Consider the following 26,641-nt stretch of genomic DNA (forward strand, 5'->3'; position numbering starts at 1 on the left):
ATAGCAAAGATGAAAGTAGCACCAGTGTATTTGAGCAAGTTGTAGAGAAAGAGCATGAAGATCCAAAATTGGTAAAAATAGTAAAAATAGTTTAGAAGGGTAAGAATAATGAGTTTCAGTTTGATGGAAAATGAGTTTTAAGGTATGGTAGCAGATTGTGTGTACCAGATCATATCGTGCTCAAAGGAGATATTATGAGAGAAGCTCATAATGCTATGTACAGTCTACATCTCGAGACCACTAAAATGTATCAAGATTTGAAGTGAGTGTTTTGGTGGCCTTCTATAAAAAAAGAGATTACTTAGTTTGTGGTGGCATGTGAGGTGTGTTAGAGGATGAAACTGGAACATCAAAAACCTATAATGATGCTTAACCCAATACCCATTCTAAAGTGAAAATGGGAAAATGTGATGATCGACTTTGTTATGGATTTTCCAATAATCTTTAGCAGACATGACTCAATATGGGTAATAGTGGACAAGTTGACCAAGACTGTCCATTTCATCCTTATAAGATCTAACCATTCTATGGATAAATTAGCTCAGATGTACGTTACAAAACTAGTAAGATTACATGGAGCTCCAGTGACAATAGTTTCAGACAGGGGACCACAATTCACAAAAAGGATTTAGCATAGTCTTCAAAATGAGATGGGCACCAAGTTGGATTTTAGCATTGCTTTTCATCCTCAGACTGATGAACAGTCAGAAAGTACTATACAAACTCTAAAAGATATGCTAAGGATGTGTGTGCTCGACTTTGGAGGATCATAAAAGAAGTATCTTCCTTTAGTTGAGTTTGCATACAATAACAACTATCACTCTAGTATTGGAATAGCACCATATAAAGCTCTGTATGGGAGGAAATGCAAGTCTCAAGTGTGTTGGGAAGAAGTTGGTGAGTGAGCTCTAGCAGATACTGAGTTGGTGGAAGTCACCAATCAAGCAACGCCTTTGATCAAGGCAAGGTTAAAGACAGCAAACAGCAGACAAAAGAGTTATGAAAATCTTCACTAAAAGGAAGTAGTTTTCCAAGAAGGCAACATGGTGCTTTTAAAGGTATCTCCTATGAAAGGTGTAATCCAATTTGGCAAGAAAGGTAAGCTAGCTCTAAGGCACACATAATCGTATGAAGTACTATAGAAGGTCGAGAATGTATCTTACAAGCTAGCCTTACCATCAGAAATAGATAAAAACCATCTAGTTTTTCATGTTTCTATGCTATAGAAGTTTGTGTCAAATCCAAACAAGATTATAGTTGAGTCGAATATGGAAATTTCATAAGATCTTTCTTAGTTGAGTAGCTTATCTAGATTGTAAACACACAAGTCAAAAGGTTGAGGAACAGAGAGATACCAATGGTTAAAGTCATGTGGAGTCACCACAACATGGAAAAATGCATATGGGAGACTCGTGACTCCATATTGCAACAATATACCCACTTGTTTTAGGTGTGTTCTTGAGTTGTTTAACATTTAGTGATGAATGTTCCAAAGGGGGGAGAATGTAACATCCACCACTTTCTGATGCAGGATTTCTGCCAGTGGAGGGAATTTCCAGTGAAACCTAGGGTTTCACGAATGGTGGACGAATGCTGAAGGGTCCAAGTGTAGTATGAATGTTTTTTGTAGCTTGGTAGGTTGAGAATTGAGGATTTGGAGTTAAAAAAATGAAAATGAAGAAAGAAGAACTTTCAACTATCGAAATCCCCTTTTTCCACTATCGAAAGTGCTTCAAGTGTCAAGGGTATATAAAAACCTAAATAGATGAAAATTTGGTAAAATTCACCATTTTTCTCTATCCAAGTACAATGACACTTGAAGCACCCATTTTGTTATGTGCTTTCTCTTCTTGAATAGATTTTGATAATATTAAATGTTTTTCTTGGGTTTTAGAGTATATGTGAGAGTTAAGGAGTTTCAAGGGGAAGTTCTTCCATGCAAATTGAAGTCTAGGAGTTTAATCTTTAAAGAGGTAAGTCTCTCTTGCATGTGTAGCTAATTTTCCCATAATAGCTTGAGTCCATATGTTTGAACAAAGAAAAGAGTAAGATTTTAATTTCTGAAAGAGGATGGGTATCTATTAGTGAAGTTATGAATGTAATAAGTTTAAGTTGATGAATGTTATGTTTTGGTTATTTGTTGTTAGTTGTACTGTTAGTGCTAAAAATAGGATTTGAATAAAGAAGTTATATATTGGAATTTTGGTTTTAATTGTTTAGAACTTGTTAATTGTTTGAGTTATGTGTTTTAGGGTTTTTGGTAATTCATGTTGTTTTTCGAGGGTTAAAAGAGTTAGTTGATCAGTTTAATGCATGAATATATGTTTGAGTTGAGTTTTTGGAGCTTTAGACATGTTTGATATGTTTTAGGAATGGGAAGTTGCTACAAATTTTGAATTCGAAATTTTGGAAATTCCCAGGTTCAGTTACCAAAAACCATTATTTCGACAATCAAAGTAGCTATTGCTTCTTAAAGACATTGAAGTTTAGGACATTGGAAGCCGAAGTTCCCTACTCCAGCAGCCGAAGCTCCCTACTCCAGCAGCCGAAGGAGCTACTGCCTTTCAAAGGCATTTGAGGTTTAAGACTTTGACAGCCAAAGTTCCTTCTGCCTGCCTTATTTCCTTTTTCGTTTTAAGGCCCCAAAATTTGTTTTTAGACCTAAATTGACTTAGAATAAATTGTATGATGTACGTGTAGAGGTATAGAGATCCAGATAACTCATTAGGATCTATCTTTTACAGGATCAAACTTGAGGGATTCATAAAGCTAAGGTTGAAAGGAATAGTGTTTGATAGGCTATAAGAGGTGAGTAACACTAATCCTAATATATGGTAATCTCTTTAATTAATTAAATTGAGCTCATAATCATTCACATGCTGTTATTGAAAAGGTGAGAATAAGAAGTTGAAGCTAGAGAAGAGCTTATTTTGTAATGTGATGGATTATGATTGGTACATGTTTTATGTTGTGAATTCATGATTTTTGGATGCTCTGCAAGTTTCTTTGGTTCTTTAACTTATATATATTTGTTGCTCCATACCTTTACCCTAGCCCCATTGCAACCCTGATAAAGACCTTCTAATTTATGTTATGCACATAGTTTAAGTAGTGGAGATGAGATGAACAAGCAAGCTTATGGTAAGTCATGTTCAGGGATTAAATTTTGAGAGTAAACACGTTACCTTAAACACATGAGAGATAGAGTGATTCTTGTGCCTATGTGAGGATCTTCCATATTGGTATGTTTAGCTTTTTAATGAGATTGCTATTTTAAGTTAAGTTCTAATGTTTGTGAAGAGATTTTTTTTCATGATATTTATGATTCTTAGAGCTTGGTTATATTCATCCCTATGATATTTTTATCTTTGATAATCTGGGGAAGTACAAATTGGGTCATTGTTTTATGCTTTAGTTAGTTTTGATCGAGGATGACTAAAAGTTAAGTGTGAGGGAATTTGATAGTTACTTAAAATGTCATATCTTTATTATTGCATACCTAGTCTTTTGAGTTTGTTTCTTGTTTAATTAGCTCCTTAATGCTTGCTTTTTTATTTTTAGTTGTTTACAAGAGTATGAAAGAGCTTATGAAGTATAAAAAGGTGAATTAAGCACAAAAAGAAGCAAAACACACATCAAGCTTTTTGAGGCATAAAGAGCTGTGATTTTAATGAGGACTTAGCCAATGACAAATTGGGTTTAGAGGTGTCTTATTCATAGTAAGAGGCTAATAGTGAAAAAAGAGCAAATTCGAACATCAATCCATGTTGAGCTTCTTTGGATAGCCTTAAAAGAGCTTGTGTGTGATTCACTATCTAGAGTTTGAATCTAACCTAATAGGCTTAGAGAGACCTTATTTGACATACTTTGAGGTGATATGCAAAAAATGAGAGCAATTGGGCCAGAATACATTAAGGGTCGCATGTTGAGTATGTTTGGGCTCTTTATGTTGGGTTATGTGGGACTAGGAGTTAGGGCCTTAATTAGTGGGTTTAATTATTTTATTTAAGACTAAAAATAAATAAAAAATAAGTGCGTGAGTCCACAAGGTTGTGCAAGTGATAGATTTGCACAAGGAGAGTTATTTTTAATTTGTTTTCCTACTTTAACTAAGATTCTTGAGAGTGTTTTAAGTCAGAATGCAACTAGGACTTTCAAATCAAATCTAGAGTCTTAGTTAACCTATTTTTCTCTATAAAAAGGGTCCAAAATATAGATCAGGAGCACATCAATTCCCTTCTACTTATTGTGGCCAAATTCCCTCTTTGTGCATTCAAAGGTGTTGATTGCTTGATCTAGTTGCTGGTGCGATTTCTTCTTCTTTAGCTTATGGAGCAGATCAATTCCCTTAATTAGATGTTTGCTTTGATTAATCTAATAAGTAAGGAGAATTAGAGAAATCGACACTTGTTTGGTTTCTACAGCTAATTTGTTTAATTGAAGGAATTATTGTAGTAGTGTTAATGATTAATAGTTAATTTCCATTGTAGATACTTATCTTTTTACTAAGCCATTTATCATATTGTTTTAGTTGCATTCTTAATACTTTTAGCTTTTAGTTTAATTTGCTTAGTTTAGTTTCCTTAGAATTTTTAAAATTCAAACCCCCTGTTTTCTTCATTGTTAGTGTGTATGAGTACTTGAGTTCACCTAGCTAATTAGTCAATCATTCTCTGTGGGATCGACCTCTACTTGCTCTTGCTACAATTTAGTTAGTCTAGTAAAGTATTTTATTTAATTGGTGAATTCGGCATACATCATTGAAAGATCCCATTTACACAAATTCCATTTCAAGCATTAGTAAGGAAGAATTGTCATGGTTTAGGCTTGCTAAGGGTTCCTGTGGCTTTATGCTTACTTGTTCTCTAGCATTAGTAAGGATCCTAGATTTAGGTCATTACAAAGTTGGTATCATAACACTATGTTACTAAAATAGGGCCTAGTCACTAATAATATTACTCTATGAAAAGATCTATGAAAAGAGTGAAGTCAAGTCATGTGAAGAGTATACATTTCGATCTATAAGCACAGTGAATTTTGAATACATGTCATTTTAAAGTAACAGAGTTTTTGGATATGCTTACTACTTATGATATTTTGTGGTGTGTTTTATGCCTTCCTTCTTATTCAAGGTGAAAGGTTAAAGGAAGTTTATAGTTATGTATCCATAAGCTACAAGTTTTGGTGCATTAACTATTTTTCAACTGGGATAGAGAACCTAAGGTGTAATAATTTAGTTAAGTCCCTTATTGGTTTTGAGATTTGGTATTGATATGGAAGGCTATAGTGAGAAAAGGAGTAGAATTATAGGCAAGAATGATGCATCTTCTCGCCTATAGACAAGTGGTAGCAATATCACATTTTAAGAAGGGACACTAGTTTTGAACTGATGTGAACTCCAAGTGAGATAAGAACTAAAGTTCAATACTATTAAGGAGGAAGAATCCCTTAAAGATAAATATTCCATAAGAAGACATATGGTACAATATTATGTCTAAATAAAGGAAAGTATGAAGGTGTATAAGGAAGAGTTATGTCCTTATCACTACCCCAACAATATTATTAGCATGAACTAGTAGTGAGGGGTATATGCCATGAATATATGTGTTTTGCCTAGACCTAATATGAAACCCAAGGTTGGGAACCTGAGTAGGGAGTATAGTATCCTAGCTGAGTATTGGCCTTGTAAGCTGAAGATTATAGCAATTAATACGAAAGAGTGGAGTAGAACTATGTGCCATTTGTTAACATCTAAAAAGAATGTAAAGTTAAATTCCACATTAAATTGGTCTACACAAACATATGAATATGTCTAATCCTAAACTACTTGGGGTCTGTTTTTTTTTTTTTTTCTTTCCTTCTAGCTCTTTTTGAGTTTTAGCTCTTTTTGAGACTAATTCTGAATTAATATTCAAAATTTGTAAATCTTTTGATATTACTTTCCTCTATGTCATTTTATGTCTCCCCCTTTTTCTCCTCACTCCATCCACCACTGATTTATCACATTTTCATATTAAAGCATTTGATTCTCTACATTAGATTTGAACAAATCACTTTAATCAACACTCTTTCATTTTATCCCCAATATTCTCTACAAGCACTCTTGGGCAAATGTTGTTATTACTAATCTTATCCATTATTGTAATTCTAGGCATCCATCTTAATATCTGCATTTTTGCCACTCTCATCTTGTGGACATGTTGTATCTTAAATGCCCAACATTCATTCCCATGCAAAATACCTGGCCTAACCATAGTTCTATCGAACTTACTTTTCACTTTTCCAAGGATCTTATGATCACATAGCACAATTGTTGCACTCTTCCACTTCATCAATCTTTTTTTTTTTTTTTTGATCCTATGAGTTACATTCTTATCTATTACTATTTCTTTTGGATTATACAACCTAAATACTTGAATTGGTTACATTTTGGCTCTAAAATTTCATCCAATCAAACATCTTCTCCATTCATTCCATGAGAGAGAAATTCACAATGCATACATTTTATTTTATTTCTATTTAGCCTAAAACCCTTACTTTGAAAAGTCCTTCATAACTTCAACTTTGGATTAAACCTTTCATTAGTTTCATCTATTAAGATAACATCATTCGCAAAATAACATGCATTATAAGACATCATCATGAATATGACTTTTAAATCATCCATAACTGATGCAAACAATTATGACTCAAAGTTGATGACTAATGTAAACCTATTGTAATGGGAAACTCATACATACCCTCTCCCACTTTCTTATACTTATAATTAATCCCTCATGCATGTTCTTAATGGCATTTATACATTTGAGATTGACTCCTTTACTCTTTTGTAACCACTAAAGAACTTCCCTCAATACTTTATTGTATGCCTTTTATAGATTAATGAATAGTATGTGGAGATCCTTCTTCCTCTCCTTATAAATTTTTATTAATCTTTTTAACAAAAAAATAGGCTTTGTTGTAGATTTACTAGCCATTAAACCCAACGAGTTCTCTGATACCTTAGTAGTGCCCTAAAGTTTGCGCTTAATCACCCTTTCCTACATGTTCATCATGTAACCCATCAGTTTAATGTCTTAATAGTTTGTGCAACTTTGGATGCCTCCTTTATTCTTAAAGACAAGAATCATAGTGCTTTTCCTCTACTTATTTGGTACTTTTTCAGATTTTAATATGCCATTAAATAGTTTACTTAGCTAAACTACTCTAACCTTCCTAACGCACTTCCATACTTCTATAAGGATACTATTTGGTTCACAAGCTCTTCCTATCTTCATATTGTTTATGGCCTCTTTAACATCAACAAACCTGATTCTATTAGTCTAATTGAGATTCTTCTCTATCAAAGGAACATTAAGATTTGTAAAGCCATCTTCATGACTTGCATTGAACAACTGATCAAAGTAGCATATCCATCTCTATTTAATATCATTATTTTCTAACAAAAATTATTGATTATCATCTTTAATGTGTTTGACCTTATTTAGATCTCTATCCCTATTTTCCTTTAGCCGTGCGAGCTTGTAAATCTCCTCCTCCTACTTTGGTTACAAATTGGCTAGAGATTTTTCATAAGCCTCGTTATTTGCTTTCTTAGCTTCTGTCCATGCCAACTTGTATTTCTCAAAGGCATCCCCATATTTTGTCATAGGTAACTTTCTATACCATTCTCTTTTTCATCTTAATGCCTTTTAAACCCCTAGTCCACCACCGAGACTCTTGTGGATGTGGTCCTCTACCTTTGGATACAGCTAGTATATGCACTACGACTATCATAGTGTAGCATATCATCACCTTGCATGCAGTATTAACATTATCATCTAAAGTCCTTACACCTTTTATCACTAGCTTCTCTTTTAAAGCTAATTGGTTTGTGCTTTTTAGGTTCCATCATCAAGTTTTAGGTTTCTTAAATTTCTTTTCTTTCTTCAATTTGCTCTTTAACTTTATTTTTAAAGCATCTAGCATGTGCTGAGTAGTTAGAAACTCATTAGGGATAGCTTTGCAATTTTTACATAAAAGCTTGTCCCCTTTTTCTAGTGAAGATGAATAATTCTATTTGACTATGATTATCTCTACTCTTAAAGGTAATTAAGTGTGATTCTCTTTTTTAGGAAAAGGTATTTGCTAAAATCAGATCATAAGCTAAAGCAAATTGTAGAATTGTTTTCCCTTATTCTTATTCCCATATGTGAACCCTCCATGCACCCATTCAAAATTGCCATTGTTATTACCCACATGTCCATTCAATTCTTAATACAAAAAGTCTACGATCATTGGCAACCAATTGAACCAAAGCATCTATATATTCTCAAAATTTTCTTTTAGTTTTCTCGTCTAGACCTATTTGAGATGTATATGCAATGATGATAATAATAGTCTCTTTTCCCAACACTAATTTCAAGGAGATAATCTTATCAATTCTCTTTACTTTCACTATCTTATCTTTGAATCCTTGTTGTCTATGATTCCTTATCCGTTTTGATAGTACCAAAACTTATAATCTATATTACCAAAGTTTTTCTCCTTTTCTCATCTATTTAGTTTCTTGAAGACAAATTATGTCAACCATTGTCCTCTTTATCATATGCACAATGCTCATCGACTTTCCGGTTCATGATCCATGTTCTAACTACCAAGGATCTTACTTTCATGAAGTAACTTTTTAATTTGCGCTCATCCATAAGTATGAGTGAACCTCTTCCTACTCTGCACCACACTCAAGTGCCAATATAGTAGAACAAACTTTTGTTACCTACACTTGATGTGGGAATCCTTGCCAATACCTTGACACATCCAAAAAGCAACATGTCAAAATCCCTTACTGATTCAATACATTTGGGTGCTGATGTTGTGCATTTCTAAGTGGGCACGTCACTACGTTCATATAAAAAATATGAACATTTATAAGTATTGACTAAGTTTCATATTGATAATCTAGCACGATCTTTATTTTTTTTCTCTAGATTTTAAAACTGACTATACTTTACAAAGCTCACATAGATGAAGTTCCAAATTAAAATACTAAAAAAAAAATTAATTAGAATCAACTCAAAATGTTAAAGAGTTGAATAAAAATCAAATTAAATCGGATTGAAAAATAATGATAATAAGTTCAGTTTAGAAACAACGGCAACCGAACCGTGCACACCCGCTGTATATAAATTTGCACATCTCTTGTCCCTCGCATCTTTTTCCCTCTGATAAATAAAATCTTACTATCCATTACGCCTTTTAAATACATTCAATTGAATCATTAACAGTAATTGTATAGAGAGACAGAGAGGGAGAAAGCAGAAAAAGAGGGCCTTTTACGCCCTCTCTTCTTGTTATGCCTCCTCTCAGATCTTAGATTCTCCCAGTTTTTCTTTTTCTTTGGTAAATTTTCCATAATAAAAGCTTCACTTTCGATTTTCTGTTGCATAGCTTCTGGGTTTTGGATCCTGTAATCATTCCTTGTCAATTTTGATATTCTTCTTATTGTTTCTTAGGAATTCTGATCTCTGATTGATCCATTTTTGATCGGTGGAAGGTCTTTTATGCCTTTGGATTAAATCCAAGAGTGCCCATTTCGTAAATACCTGTAAATATCCAAGCTTTGTTTTATTTCTTTTGAGGAGGTATTGTTGTTCTCTTTGTTTAATGGCATTTTGATATTATGTATCTGATTGTTTTTATAAATATAATATAATATTCTATCTTTTGAAATATCTCATGTCTGTGAGTATTGGTTGTCCTCATTCTGCGTGCATCTAATTCTGTGTTGCAATTTAGATCTGGTGTTTGGTTGGTACACTACTAGAAATGGTTTATTCATTGATCAGAGTTTGGTTTTATGTTTCTATTCATTTTGTTTTTTTTTTTTTGGTATTTTTGGGATTTTCTTGATGTTAGTTGTTATCAGAAATGGAAATGGAGCTTGGAAAGTTATTCATTGGTGGGATTTCATGGGACACAAATGAAGACCGTCTTAGACAGTATTTTCAGTCTTTTGGTGAAGTTGTGGAGGCTGTGATAATGAAGGATCGGGCTACTGGTCGTGCCCGTGGCTTCGGATTTGTTGTTTTTGCAGACCCTTCTGTTGCTGAAAGAGTTGTGATGCAAAAGCATCTCATAGACGGTAGAAATGTAAGTTTTGAGGTTTAAATTCTCAACAATTCATGTTTGGATTAATGTTTCCCTTCTTTTGTTTGTACTCCAATTTTTTTTTCTTTTACGGAGAGACTTATTCAAAAAAATAAATTTTGGTTAAGAATAAAATGGTGGTGCTATAATATGAGATGACAACAACAGATGATTGATGCTCCTCTATCGGTTAACAATCAATTCAGTCGTTTTCTTTTCCTTGTGGGGCTGGTGGAGGTGTTGTATTGGCTACATGTCACTATTGGACAATTCAAATTACTGAAAACCATGTACACTCAACAGTCTTCAGCAATGTATTAATTCCTGAGATGCAGCAAGTAATCATAGGATTACCAATATCAAAGTTCATAATTTGGCAACTCTAAACATCAACCAGAAATCAGAATTTTAACAATAGAAGGAATTCCAGTTTTAGAACTTACTGATTTTGTTTTAGAAGGAAAGAAACTGTGTTAAATGGTGTTAGAAGTGGATTCTTCATGAGTCAATTCAATTGGAAGGTGTAGTTAAGTATCAATGAAAAACACTGTAATTAATCTCATTCAATTAGTGTGATGCTAATGGCAACTACAGCTACATCTGTTTGAAAGTTGAGGAAGGGTAAGACTGGGGAATCAACTACTTCTAGATAAGGAAGATGTTCATCAGATATGGCTTTGGATACCATAATTTTGATTGTCTGGCCATAGCTTTTATTTTCTTGACAGTTAAAATGGTAAATGGTTTCTGGTTCATGGATCCTCTTGATTAGTTGGAAAGTTGATGAAAACTTCTATGCTGCCTTTCACAAGTATATGCGGCATATGCAACATGATTGATAAATTTCAACTTTAACTAATTCTTAATCAGAAAATAGTTGGGGTTGGCTATATGGATCTATTTCCTCCATTCCCCCTGGTTCATGTTAAAAATCATTGATAAATTTATGATGAAATATGAAAGCCATTAATCCTCTCTCACTTCTCATGTAAGCTCAAGCTACATTACCATTCATTTTTGTAATCACCATTAATTAAAAATTACTGTAATATTCATGAAGAAAAAGGCTGAGTTGACATGAATTTTGATTCAGTCTCTCAATTTTTCAGGATATATGCTCATTTTTGGCAATTTCACATAGTTTACAGGCCTTCTTTAATTCCAAATTGTGTTATAGTTTAAGAAGATAGAAACTTTGGTCTATTTCTAACCGTGGGATATGGTGTAGAATTTTCATTATTTAGCTTTTGATTCTCAGGTTGAAGCAAAGAAGGCAGTTCCTAGGGAGGATCAAAACATTCTGAATAGAAACAGCGGCAGCAGCATACATGGTTCACCTGGTCCAGCTTGTACAAAGAAGATATTTGTAGGAGGTTTAGCATCTACAGTCACAGAGACGGACTTTAAGAAGTACTTTGATCAGTTTGGGGTAATTACGGATGTTGTGGTTATGTATGACCACAATACTCAAAGGCCAAGGGGTTTTGGTTTTATTACTTATGATTCAGAGGAAGCAGTAGATAAAGTGTTGCACAAAACCTTTCATGAACTCAATGGTAAAATGGTTGAGGTCAAGCGGGCTGTTCCCAAAGAATTATCACCAGGTCCAACTCGGAGCCAGTTAAGTGGATTTAGTTATGGTCCAAGTAGAATTGGTAGCTTCCTGAATGGTTACACTCAGACTCAGGGATACATGACAAACTCAACTGGAGGACTTGGTGTTAGAATGGATGGTAGGTTTAGTCCTGTTACTGTTGGTCGTAGTAACTTTTCTCCGTTTGGTCCTGGTTTTGGGATGGGGCTGAATTTTGAGCAGGTGTTGAGTCCTAGTTATGGTGGAAATTTAAACCTAAGTTCTAACTTTGGCTATGGAAGATTGAGTCCTTCATATAGTGGAAATTCAAGCAGGTATGATAGCCCTATTGGATACAATGGAGTCAATGGTGGAAATAGTTCTGCCTTAAATTTGACAGCTCGAACTTTGTGGGGTGATGGAAGCATTAATCATGCTTCAAACTCCACAAATTCTAGTACTTTTATGGGCTTTGGAACTGGGAATTCAAGAGTGGGTTCTTTCGGGAATATTGGAGGAGTCTGGGCTTCCTCAGCTAATTCTGGACAAGGTGAAGGTGGTGGCTCTGGCTATAGCAGTGGCAATCTTAGCTACAATAGTGGAGATTTCAGTGTTGGCCTTGGACGGGTAGGGTATGGAAGAAACAGTAGGACACGTCCTGCACCAGTTTCATCTCATGCTGCATCATATGATTATGGTGGACCTTATGCAGACATTTATGATAATGGTCCACTGTATGGGCAATCTGCATTGCAATATTCACCTTTAGAGGTAGAGGGTTCTGGCTCATTTGGCTTTGGGCTTGGAAATGCAGCTACTGATGTTGTGACTAAAAACTCTTCTGGTTATGTTGGTGGCTATAGTGTTGCCAATAGATAAGAAAATAGAGGTAATTTTGCCCTCTCTTTTTATTCTTTTCAACTTCTGTTAACTTTGGAGAAATTACTAATACACCCCTACAACCCCCTCCCCCCCCCCCCCCCAAAAAAAAAAAAAAAAAATAAATAAATAAATGAAGTTGTAGAAGTCTACACATCAGCCTCTTGCGCTAGATGTTCTGTTGGAATTCTTTGATATTTCACTCCAATGTCGTGGCAGTGTTTACAACACAATTGATTCAGCAATGCTGTATTATTTCATTCATTTGCATGATAAGCATATAAAAAAAAAGTGATTTGAGTTTAGCGCTTTTTTCCCCTACTTTTTGTTCAATTTTGTGATTTTTGACCTCTATGATAAATTACTGGGTTTGCTAATTGACCATTACTAACTAATTATTTGGGTTTTAAAATGTAGCAATCTTTTGCTTGCTGTGCTATCAGTTGCAGCTTTACTCATGAAACTGAATCTACCTTAGAGACTTAGAAATGTTCTTGGTTTATTATTGCTTAGCCATTCGCGGTAATTGGCTTGTAGTAGATGTAGAGATTTGTGGCTAATAGACTCCATATTCAATATTTTCCTGACCCATACAAAGCAGGGGGCCCTCATGAATTGGGGATGTTCTTTATTAGATCTTTTTTATCATGTTAGAAACTTGCCTTCACCCATTCTGCCCTGAAGAATAGCATTTTATTTTTTTTGTTTCCCTTATAGGGATATGGAGACTCCAAACATTATCTGACCTCCGCTGCACATTAATTTTCAATTAATGAAATGGATTTTTATAATGTAGTAAATTAGGGATTAGATGAAAGTGGCTGTGGACCAAATATCAACGACACTTATAGGACCTCAAAATGGATGGCATGTGTGAACTGAGACACATTTATTCATTTTTTGTTGCTTTCTTTTTGAACATATAACTAACACTCTGTTTGGGTGAACGAATTTCAAATAAGGGGATTTGGTTGTGAATATAATTTTGGTTTCAGTTGTTTGAATTCCCAATAAGTTGAAAGGAAAATTTTACCGTACAGCCATACGACCGGCTATATTATATGGTAGTGAGTGTTGGGCACTGAGGAGTCATATGTGTCTAAAATAAGAGTTGTAGAGATGAGAATGTTAAGGTGGATGAGTGGCCATACTAGACTAGATAAAGTCTGTAATGAGAGTATTAGAGAAAAAATAGGAGTGGTGCCAATTGAGGATAAGTTGAGAGAAGGGAGATTGAGGTGGTTTGGTCATGTGAAGCGTAGACATATGGAGGCTCCAGTTAGACAAGTAGAGCACATTAGGTTAGAGGATAGAAAGAAAAAAAGGGGTAGACCTAAATTGACTTAGAGGAGAGTAGTACAATATGACCTAGAAGGATTACACATTTCTTTCTGAGGATTTAACCCAAAATCGTTTAGAGTGGAGAAAGCGAATCCATATAGCCGACCCCAAATTTTTGGGATAAAAGTTTAGTTGAGTTGAGTTCAGTTCAGTTGTCTGAATGAAACTTAGCACATTATTTAATTCACTAAATTCATGAATATTGATGCGAACTTATTTGTGGTGGATTTGAAATTTCGCCAAGTATTTTGAATTTACTCTCAAAATAGGCTTACAATCATGAACCAAGTCTAAGATTCGTAATACATATCCAAATCTCCCAATTTCAATCCCTTTGGCCCAAATGCAATGTAAAGTTAGTTAAATGCGTTTTTATTAACATGCTATTCTAATTTATTGTTATTGTGACAATTTTACATCCTGTTGGTATTGTTTGTTTCAGGAATTGCTGCTTAGGATGATCAAGATGTGAATGTCAAGAGCTTGTTGTAGGTGAAGTATATCTGATTAAGTGAATTTTGTACACTTTCCTTGCCCTGATGTTTCAGCTTATATGAGAACTTGATTAGAGCTAATCGGTTTGCCTGTTTTAATGAATTTATGGTAGAGTGCAATCACAAGGAATTCTGTGTAAAGGTTTGAGCTTTGAGGTTTTTATGGTATAGGTTTTTCTTCCTTGGAATTTGATTATGATGTAAAATCAGTTCGCCGGTATACGCGGAATTACTGTATCATGCATCTCTGGTGACACAGTGATACAAAAGAGAATGAACATTTTCTTTTTTTTATAAATCCCCCTCCCCGCCACGCTATTTCGGGTTCTTTTTTTTTTTTCTTTCTCATTTCTGTGATATCCAGCAAATTGCTGGTTCTTGTCAAGTATGTTGTTTTTGTTATAATATCCCTTTATTAGTTTTTTCTTTTCAACAGATTGTAAAAGATTCTTGTTTGATTTGCTAGTTTGAAACTCGAGGGTGGTCATCCAGCCTCCAAATGAATAACCAAATAACAAGTTGCTCTATGGTGATTCATTCATGTTCATTGTCCATTTTTTAGCATCTATTCTATACATTTTTTACAAACATATTTTTTCATCTTTCTTGTTACTGATGCAGTCTTGAAATATTTGAACTTCACTGGTCATTGCAGTAATCTGGCTGAACCAGAGTGTGCCTGTTTAATATTCAGTTCAAGAAAAATTCATTTTAAATGCTGTTCAAATATACAATTTAAAATAATATATTTTGTTATTCTAGTGCTTTTATGATTAAAATTTATCAAATTTAATTTAAATCAGTTTAAACTATTTTTTAATACTCTTTAATTAATATATTTAAAAAATATTATATATTTAAAAAGTATTTTTTTTAATAACAGTTTTAACAATAATATTAAATGTATCCTGCAATATGGATTATAGATTTTTGTAAAATAAAATTAAAATTTAAAAATTTTTTAATAATAAAAATAAAGTTAAAATAAAATATGGATCAAATCATATAAAAATTACTATGTTAACTATTGAAATACAATCTTATAAATAAAATATATTAAAATAATTTTTAACTTTTTAGTAGTAGAATATATTTTAAAAAAAATATATAACAAAATAATTTTATGATTAGTATAATTATATTCCACAAAATATAACATGTTATCAAGGTTTTTAAATTTGATCTGGTCATTAAATAAATGAAGGCAAAAAAATTAAGTGTCTAAAATTTAATTGGGTCAAATCAAATTCAATTAGTGTACTATTAAATAAATATTCATTATATATCATAAAATTAATGATCTCTAAAATAATAATAATTCAGTTTTTGCAATTATTAATTTAATATATTTTATAAGTAATTGTTAAAATAAAGTTAGTTATACTTTAAAATGTAACTTTCAAAAATAATTTTAATCTTAACTAAAATTTTACATTTAGATAATAATATTTTATAGCCGGAATACTTAACATAAAATTTCACAATAATAAATATATTTATGTGAATAAAAAAATTTGATATATTAAAATTTTATAATACAATAAATAAGTAAGATTATATATTTTTATGATATAAAAAATTTTATAATATAAAAATACTTGACAATTTAAGTTAACAAATTAAGAAAATAAATTATTGACATAATAAATTTTAATTTTTCTTCATAAATTTTCACAAGTGATTCAAATTCGACTTGGTAACTGATAACCCCTCAGGTTATACGGGTCAACTCCAACATTCATAATAAGAGCATTTTAAATTTGAATTAAATCAATTATTGATTCAGTTTTCAATTAAATTAAATCAATCTACCAATTTAACTTGATTTTAACAATGATGTATATTATAATAAAAGACTAAAAAAAAAGAAATTAAAAATAAATGATTATATTTATAAAACAAATAAAATAATTATGAAGAAGAAAGCTGCAACTTCATGCATGTGCACTGTATACAACAATTTAAAAAAAAAATGTTAATATGCTGATGCATCCATCTGTTGGGTTCTGTGGATGAGTGGAAGGAAAAGCGATTGTCTTTCACACTTCTCCTACCTTTTTCATTTTTTATAATAATAATAATAATAATAATAATAATAATAAAAAGGTTGTATGCAAAGTTGTTTTTTTCTTAATTTCTATTTTTATTTTATAAAATCTTGTTTTATATTTAAACATTTATAGGCTAAATTCATTAGTGGGATATGATTTCTCAGTTTTACCTATCTACTTATATACATTTTCAAAGTCATCTCCACCTTATTCTATGACCTTCCCCTTTTGCCTCTTCATCAAGCAATCTTTTTAGTCTTTATGCTACTTTAATTTCCCTTAATGCCATTAAATTAATAATTTAAAAGTCAAAAGCCTATTTTGTGATATAAAATATCAGAATTTATCATATAGATGGAATATATATATATTTCCTTTGTGAAAATCTTGCAATCCCTATATAAGATGGAATGTTTTTTTTTTTTTTTTATTTTACTTTTTTTTATTGTACGAAGTAAAATTAGTAGATATTAAAATTATATATATATATATATGTGTGTGTGCGCGTGCGCGCGCGCATAACCTTTTATATTTGATAATAAATTATTAGGCATGATATATTTCAAGTAAGAAGATATGGAAGTATTATTAGGCTAACTTACAAAATATAATCATCTCTCTTTTTGTTTCTCATTATGCTCTCTCTAAAATTACAATAACCAAATCAACAAAATTTAAGAACTAAATTAACAAATTCAACCAAAATAAAGTTTTTCTCTACAAAAGAACCAAAAACCTAATTATCAATTCTAACCTCTTAAAAGCAAAATTCAATTGAAATTATAACCAAGCTAGGGAGGTGAGGTGATGAGGAGGGCTTACGAAAATCAGAGCAGTAATGGGAGGTGCACTTGACATCCTGCAAGAAAAGGCCCCTTACTCTAGAACAAGCAACGAATGAGCAACAAAAAGATGAGGGCTTGACATAGCAAGGTAGTAGAGGGGAAGGGTTATGAATAGAGCAGTGAAGGTAGGCCACTCGATCTCTTAATAATGAATAGTAGGAATAACATCTTCTCTCTCCTCAAAACGGCAAGACACCAATTATTTCCTTATAGCTGCCAATAAAAGACACAATGGATAAAATAATAAATCAAAATTTTGAATATTTTATTTGCCTAACTAGATGAACCCTGACTCAATTGAATCTTGCTCCAATCAGAGCCCAAGAACCAAGGTAACAAGAATGAAAACTATGGGAGGTATTCCACTATTTGCTCTCTTTATTTCTTGAAATCCAAACAGGAGATAAGAAATCCATAAGGAAATAGGTTCAAATAAAATTATGGGCTTCACCATGTCCTGAGGTTAAACCGTGTGCCTCTATTTACGGATCTTTAGAGAAACTAAAGCAGAAAGAAAGCAACCAACTAGAGAAATCCTCATTTACTTTTAGCCATTAGGTCTTCACTCCCTTTGATACTATCTGCTCCCTGAACCCCATCAATGCAAGTATGCAACCACCTCATTTGGTTACCATGATAGGGTAATATCATAATTCTTTCAAACAAAGCAAGTTTCTCAAATTAAATGGGTCTGCAAAGAGTGTGGGTATGTTTCTCTCTCCAGTATAGCCATGGCATAGAGAAGTGAAGTGTTACTAAGGAGAGAAAATTTGAGGGAAGTGAAATTTCTAAAATTAAAAAAATATAATATTTAATTATTTTAAAATGCCACATAAGCATCACTTTTTTTTTAAACTTTGCTCACATTTCAAAGTGTTCTTTGCTAATTGGAAAAACTTGTGTTTAATAATATTAAAAATGAAAAATTAGTGTGCCATCAAAATTTTTTATGTAAAACTCAAGGGACAAATATAATACCAATGACCAGGGCTGGATGAAATTTATAACTAGGAACGAAATGTTTCTTGAGATTCTAGGTGATAAGAGGGTTTAGTTCTAATTGCTGAGAGAGAAATATATATTGAGAGAGAGAGAAAGAAAGAGCTTCCACAACTCTCTCCCTTTCTCTAGAACCTTTCCATTCCCCTCTCTATTCCCTTTTATTCTCCCTTTCCCTTTTCCATTTCCCTAATAACCTAATTCTAATCTCCAACTCAAGACCCATATATTCCTTCTCCCCATTCATTCAAGAGGGACTAGGTGGGACAATTGGAAAGGAGATTGCATCACTTACTAGGAGTAAGTTTACAAGTGAGCACTTCTTTTCCTTCTAACTTTACTTAAATAAATTTAGGTATAGTTAATAATTGATGTATTTAAAAGATTAAACAAGGTTTAGGGTCAATTTATATAATTTAGATGAATTAATAAACCAATTAGCTTTAGATGGGATTCAAATGATGTAAGAGGTGATTTAAAATATATAAAGGTAATGAATGGAATAAGAAAGTAAAATGAACTAGAGTTAAAGAGAATATGACTTTTAACTGAAAGATGTATTCTGTGAAATTCCAGGTTTGATTAACGAAAGCTTAACCTTTAATCACCGAACAATCTATTAAAAGGGAACTAATACCTCTTTTGCTTAGTTTATTAACTCAAAACCTAAAGACCTTTAGTACATTTTGTAAACGTAAAGAAAATAATTCAAGAATTACATTAGAATTCAAGGTCTTCCGGAAGGAAAGGATAATATAATTCAAGGTCTTCTGGAAGGAAAGGGTAATATTTAAATAGTTAACTATCCAGGTGAGTAAAAACTACAATTGAGTTTTCAAACAAAATTTTATTCATTATATGCATACATACATCATGAATTATTTTATTAGATATATCCTTACATCTTCTCTCTCTCTCTCTCTCTCTCTCTCTCTCTCTCTCTCTCTCTCTCTCTCTCTCTCTCTCTCTCTATATATATATATATATATATATTAAATTCATGAAGGTGTTGCATTTATTATCTGTGTTGTGTCGGTAGTTCATGGATGATCCATTAGAGGGATTAAGAGAAGGGAATAGTTGTGGCATGCATGCAATATGAGTTCAATGTATCCATGTTATGGGATGTCCAGGTAAGGCAATTCTGTGTCTTCGACATCCACTATGATATATGATGATAAAAGTAAGCCATGAGGAGCTCCCACAAGTGGCCAAGCATATTAGATCAAATAGATGGAATAATGGTACAACTTATGGTGACATGGCTACCTTGTTTGAATTATTTGTGCTATGAAAAATTAATGTGAAAGTTGCATTTCATATGCCTCAAGCTTTTTTTATCAACTTCTTTATTTTCCTTAGTAGTTTCTCTACTCATTGAGTTATATTCTCACTCCTATTCTTCTATTTATTCCTTCAAGGACAAAAATAAGGCATGCAGTTAGTAGATTTTGGGATAAGTAAGCTTCAAGGTGCAATATGGCATTTTGCATGGGACGTGCATAATTTTAGTTACTTTTTATATTGTGCTTGCTATTGTTAGATTTTTGTATTAATATAATATGTGGAGAAGATATTAAAACTTCATTGCATGCCTATTTCAATTATTTCTGATCATAAGACCTAATTCACATCCCAACTTTAAAGGAAACTTCATAAGGCACTTGGTAGGAATCTTGACTTTAGCATTGCCTGAGTGCACTATCCAAACACTCAAGTATGAGCTACATACATGGTCATTGATTTTAGAGGATAGTAGGATGAGTTTCTTTGTTTGGTAGAATTTGCTTACAATAATAGTTATCATGTTAGAATTGATATGACAACACATAAAGCTGTATATAAAAGAGAGTTTCATGCTCTCTTGTCTTGGGAAATTAAAGAAAACTATATAGACTTGAGTAAGCTTAGGTGACAACTAAGAAGGTGTCATTAATCTAAGAAAGGTTAAAAATAACTTTTAGTAGACAAAAAGAGTTATGTTGATGTTTAGAGAAGGGATATTACTCTTAAAGCTGGAGATCACATATTCCTTGAAATCTCCCTAATGAAGGAAGTCATGAGATTTAGGAAAAAATGAAAGCTCACTCCAATATTTGTTGGTCCATATCAAATCTTAGAGAAAATGATTGCAGTGGCATACTGTTTGCACTACCTTCAAATTTATCTCAAGTACATCTAGTGTTTCATGTCTCTATGCTAAATAAAACATTCATCTTTTAAATAAAAGTCATTACATGAGGAGCAACCAATGGAAACAGTTGATAGTAAGTTGTGCAAGCTTTGATCTAAGGAAATTTTTATGGTAAAAGTCTTATGGTAGAATCATAATTTTGAGGAGTATACATGGGATACCGACTAAGACATGAGGAAGAAATTATATCCCCCCTTTTTTCAAAAAAAATAGAATTGGGGGATGAATTTCTATAAAGGGAAGACAATAATATCTTAAAATTTTTAAAACTCCTATGAAAATAAAATTGAGAATTTTAACTTTAGTAACGTAATTTGTGATGTAAGGAGAAATTTTAGCAAAATTTTGAAGTTAAAGAAATTTGAAAAATAAAATAGAATGGAAATTGTCACACCTTATCCCTTCATAAGGCATGACATGATCCTGTAATATATCTAATAAATTACTGAACTTTGCCTTATAATAACTCATTAAATATACTACAAGGGATTTTAAAACAATTTTGATTCATTTTAAAGTTTGGAGTGGTAGTAATTAATTATTAAAGGGCTTTTAAAATAAGGTTTATATCATAAATTTCAATTTGAATTAATTTGGTATATCTAAAATTTTAGAGAAATTTTGGCAGAGTAACGGCTAAAAATTAAGAAAATAGTTCTTCAAAACCTGTGAAAAACAATTTATAAAAATATATAATTCACAATTCAACTCAATCTAGCATTGAAACATCTCATTCTAGTCTCAATAATTTCATCATAGAATATAATTCATCATTTGCAAAATTCCAAAAAGAAATTTAAATGTTTATATTCATTGAGATATCAAAGTTGATATTACAAAATTTACATTAATTGAAGTGACCAAAATCACATTACAAAGATTTTTATACAACTACTCAAGTCTTGTACATAAATATATATAGATACATGTACATCAAAATAAATATACGAGGGTATACCTAAAATGTATACCCGAAATTACGCTCTATCCCAATCAACGCTGCTCACTCTACAGCTCCTTCCTTTTTCTTACTTGTGACAGCATGAAACAACTATCGATGAGTGGTGAACTCAGCGGTGCACAATTTAAAATTTAAAACTTAATACAAAATATAGTTTATCAAAAGGGGTAAACAAGAGTTTACAACATTCACATTTTGATAAATCATGAAACTAACATCCACATTTTTAATAACGTTTTATCAAAAAAATTTCAAACACTAGTGTTGCCACAATTTACATAACTTAGGACATAACACAAAATTTTCAATCGATGTCGTGTGGTACACCCACGACAAAGCAATCTAGTATCTCATTAACAAAAATTAATGAGGGAGGTGGCTAGCTAGCTAAATGAGTACTCATCCGAAATCAACCTCAACTGGGAAGCCAAAGAGGGAGGAAATATAATCAAACTCAACTCCATAGATGGAGGAGGAACACACAAAAAAATTGTCATGTCAAGTGTGGTTTCAAAAACCAATCCAACAATTTCATTGCAAATCAATTGTCATATTTCATTCATAAATTTCCCATATAGGGTAAGCAACACACTTTTTTTCAAATTAATTTTTTTTTAGTGCCATAAGAATCATAAATCATTCATACAAACTTATCCAAATCAATTTCCAAATGAAAACAAAGAATTTAGATTAGTTGTGAACAAACCTTTATTGTATCCTTTCTTTCCTTAGCTCACCTCTCCTTGTCCTTTGAGGTTTCTTTCTTCACTGAAAATACACAATGGAGATGTCTCAATATTTAATTCAACTACCACTAATAGCTAATTAATTAAATGCCTAATGAATGATTAAGTTACTTAAGTAATTTCAAAAAATTCTGGTTTTGAACAGTACTAGACTCCAAGGTTTGAATCCAAATTCAACCTAGTTCCTATCCAAATTTGGTGAAGTGATCTAAATGAAAGTTGTTACTCTATCTCTTAGTTTTATTTTCCAATTTGAATCACTCCATTTGGAGTTTTATAGCTTTAGATATGATCAATTTATCAAGACTAGTTCACTGACCCTTTGATATTCCAGAACCTGGCAGATTCTGGAATCTCATTTTGTCTAACCAATTGGACCAGTTACAATTATATTTTGGCCTAATGTTCTTCATATGAGTTATTCCCCTATGTGTCCTTAGGTTCACAATTATAAATTTTTAAGTTATGTATGGTGAGTTATGGTAATTTAACTGACCTGCCCTGTGCATCAGGATTTCAGGTTTAGGTCAGTGTCTTGCATTTCACTTTTGAGGTCCTTATCCTCAGAATTTGAGTAAGGTTTCTAAACCAAAGTTGTAGCCCTAAGTCTTAAGTTTGCAGATCATTTTGGCTCATCCCATTTGGGATTTTCTAGTGAAAGTTATGGTCTAATGACTGTACTGGGGTCAAATGGATAAATTGGTTCCAATGCAGGAATTCCAAATTGTGAAAGCCTGAGTTTTCCTAACAATTTCCCTAAGTTCTTTTAGGATCTAGGCTCTGGCCAAAACATCAAAGTTGTAGTTCTAGGTCTTATGAAGATTTTGGCTTTTGAATCACTTCATTTGCAATTTTGTGACCCAAGTTATGACATTTTTACCAAAATTAGTCGGATGGCCATTTGTCCAGGATTTCTAGGTCAAGTTTGGTTCTGGCAGATTTATTGGACTAAATTTGCTTAGCAATTTGACCAACTTAGGGTCATTATTTGGGTTCATGATCTCCATAAAAAATGTTCTACTATGTTTCAGATTTCCATTGATTCAATAATCACCATATTTAGAGTTTTCTAGTGTGAGTTATGCCTAATTGAAGATGTATTGTTCATTTGGTCAATTCTGGTCAGGTCCACAACACCAATTCCGGATTCAAGCAAATTTTAGACCAACTTATGGTCAATTTTTGAGCAAGGTTTCTTCATGAAAATTGTGGCATTTGGTCTTAGGCCTTTTAACCATTAATTAGTCAACATTCCACAAAACCCTGATTCTCTTCTTCCTAATCCATGCAAATTCATGCAAATTCACTTCACCAACCACATATACAACTTCATTTTAAGTTCAAATTCATGTTCAATTTAAATTGAACACATCAAAACCCTAAGGTCCATGGCTGGCTGAAATTCACACATCCATAATCAAGCATGATTTTTTAATTTTTCATGTAATTCCCACTTATTCAACATCATTTCTATAAGTATATACTAAGTTAAGTTAGAAGAGAGAGACTTACCTCTATGAAGCTTTTCAATCTTTAACTTCCCTTACTTAATTCTTGAATTTCTCTTTTCTAATCTTCTTACCAAGGCCTAATTAGAGGTTTTTGGTGAAGTGACTATAAAAATTATGGGTTAATTTTAGGGTTTGAAGAGCTTGGATTAAGCATCAATGGTGGGAAATTGAACACAGAGAGAGAGAGAGAGAGTAGAGTCGGCTAACATGGGTAGAAGAAGATGAGCATTTTTTATTTTTAATTTATCTCTTATCTTATTTATTTATAATTTTAATTGTGTCATGCATATGTCATTGATGATGTCATAATTCAATTTAATATTTGAATTTCATTTCTTTCTTTTTCATTTCCCTACACTTCTCTATATTTTTAATTATTTTTCATTATTTTAATCTCATACATTTTAATGGACATTTAGGTCAAAAGTCACCTTTAGGGGTGAATTTACCAAAATGCCCCTCACCGGTTCTAATTTATCTTTTAATAACACCTGATAATTCCTTGAGTTCTGATTCCCTTATTTGAGGTTGTTTTCTTTTCTTTTCTATGCTTTTCACATTCCCAATAATTTTACAATTATCCCTTGACCTAGGGTGTCATGGAGTCCCACAAGAATTTAGGGTAGCAACTGAGCTCGCAGTCGCTTCCCGGGTCGGTCACCCATCGCCGGGACCTCGGCTCGTTCAACCCAATTGTGCTTCATTTCTTCTATTTTTATCCACCTTCATTTAATCTTTATCAATGTTATTTATAACTTCTCTATGCGATTTAAGTTTAACCCTAGACATTCTAACTGTCCGGATAGACATTGGTCACTAGAACAATAGAATGCACAGGATTGCTTATTATGAGGGTGTTACAGAAATGGACTAGACTGGGCCCAAATTGTGTGCCAAGCTCAGCAAAGCCAAACAAGATAACATGTAAGGCCTAAGCTCAGGATGTGCGCAGCTTAGGGCCAACAACAAATGACACTGCTTAGGTTTAAAACATGGTGTAATAGTGCACTCCTTACACATGTCGAGTATGATACTAGTGGCAAGAGCAAGTAGAGAAATAATGTCACTTAGACTAAAATGTAGCATGTCAACTAATGTGCATAACACAATCATGAAAAACATAAAAAAAAAATAAGGCATCGTTTGCTTCATCTTCCACCAGCAAAATGGTGATTCGTGTAGCCATTGCCACCACATTTCCTACCACTTAACACAAAGATCGTTTAGCCTTCCATTAAATAGCATGGTGTGATCCTCTTTGAGCTATTTTTAGCATATCAAAACCCTTTAGCTCTTTGAAATTAAAAGCAACAGAAAATGCAAAGAACCTAAAACTTCCTAAACTCTCTTTGACCCTTTAGGCTTTCTCTATCACAAGTAGCCACTTCCTTTCCCAAAGAGCCCAAAACACACTATAAAAATCATTGACATTTCCAAAGATGAGACATTCGAAAATCTCCACTCCCTTTTGTCCCTATAAATTCTCAGCTATCAAAGCCATATCTTAATAAGTATAACCTACCAAAAAGTCCCCCTAGCAAAATGAGTCAAGTGATGTCCTCTTCGTCATGAAATTCCACTAGTGTCCTAGAACTCTAGTGATGAGTTATCGAGCATATAGAATATGCAAGCAACACATGGACAAATCAAACAAAGCCACATGATTGCTAAGTATCATCTTGTTAATACATCATTCATATCAAATGTTGAGCATGGAACCAAACTTTTACTACCACATGGCATCTCTATGGACCCCAACTCTAATAACATGTTTAAATAATTTTTGTTGTTTTAAAACATTTAAATTCTAGGAATGCCCATAGAATCGATTTAAAATGGCTTATTGGCCCCTAGTTAAAGTGAGATGTGCCATCAGTGGTGTGGAGTAGTCAGAGAAGGATTGAGCAATGATTTTTAGATTCTTGTTATAATATGCATAGGTAATAATATTTTATCCATAAAATGCAAAGTTTGTATGTGAACTATTAAATTATAGTTGTATACATAAAGCAAAGGAAAACTAAAATTATGTTAATAGTTGGTAAATTAAATTTATAGAAGTTGTGTGTACTATTAATGTATTCTTGTTTTCTCTCATTCTTTTTTTCAGTCCTTGGGTTCTAGCCGAGCAACTTTGCTTTTTCAAAGGCTTCCCCTACCCCTTCTGGGTAGAGGGAAGCTCCTTTTTCTAGCATAGGTTATGGGTTCACCCTCCCCATGAGTGGGTCAATGTAAATAGTTTTTTTTTTTTTTTTTATGTTTATTTTGGAGAAAATCTACACAAATGGTAAGGGTGATTATTTGATCTATTGCTATAGATGTTTTAGTAGTTTTGTTGTGTTATTGGTTTAGTTTGGTGGCCATGCATGTTGAAGTTGTTTGGGGGCAGGGTGGCCATGCATGTTGAAGTTGTTTGGGGGCAGTACCTACTCTATGGGTTTCATTTTCTTTGGGTTAGATTGTGTGGTGAATGAGGTTTAATGTTTGCAGATCTGCCTAGTTTAGGAAATATAGAGCCTTTCTCACTCTTTGCATTGGTGTATGCTTTGTTTCTCTCTGATCTGGCATGGAACACATTTGGTGTGGCAACTTATGGGATGTGACATAAAAGATTAGCCCAAAAAGTGTGAATGGGACATAGAAGAGACCCATCGTCGATGTCCTATGCTTGTTGTGTCGTTAATGCAAAGCTTTGTTTTGAGTTTTGCATGCTGCCTCCCCTATTTTACCAGCCTAAGGTTATTGATACTATGGTAACCAAAATAATAGTAAAGGCTAAGTAAAGGATCTTAAACACCTGGACGCTGTGATAAGGAAGTTATTCGCCTAATTAGTGATACTCGGATCACCACTGAAGATAAGGATCTTAAGATATTTGCCTTAATCCCATCTGTATAAGGATATGATTAGTGAAACAGTAAT

The 26,641-nt window shown here is 32.8% G+C and overlaps 1 protein-coding gene across 6 annotated transcripts; it reads left to right on the top strand.

Annotated features, from left to right (window-relative positions):
- Positions 1-9,173: 9,173 nt before the first annotated feature.
- LOC110658270 (heterogeneous nuclear ribonucleoprotein 1) lies at positions 9,174-14,953 on the top strand. Of its 6 annotated transcripts, none has more exons than XM_021815809.2 (5): positions 9,174-9,378; positions 9,492-9,620; positions 9,895-10,128; positions 11,384-12,587; positions 14,361-14,953. In XM_021815809.2, exons 3-4 carry the CDS (start codon positions 9,907-9,909, stop codon positions 12,575-12,577), a joined length of 1,416 nt encoding a protein of 471 aa, XP_021671501.2. In that variant the 5' UTR covers positions 9,174-9,378; positions 9,492-9,620; positions 9,895-9,906; the 3' UTR covers positions 12,578-12,587; positions 14,361-14,953. The 6 variants fall into 6 exon arrangements, with proteins under 6 accessions (XP_021671501.2, XP_021671503.2, XP_021671505.2 ...); XM_021815811.2 differs by having other exon boundaries at positions 9,905-10,128; XM_021815813.2 differs by having other exon boundaries at positions 9,492-9,583.
- Positions 14,954-26,641: the final 11,688 nt, after the last annotated feature.

This window comes from Hevea brasiliensis, chromosome 3, assembly GCF_030052815.1.
Source record: "Hevea brasiliensis isolate MT/VB/25A 57/8 chromosome 3, ASM3005281v1, whole genome shotgun sequence".
Lineage (NCBI taxonomy): Eukaryota > Viridiplantae > Streptophyta > Magnoliopsida > Malpighiales > Euphorbiaceae > Hevea > Hevea brasiliensis.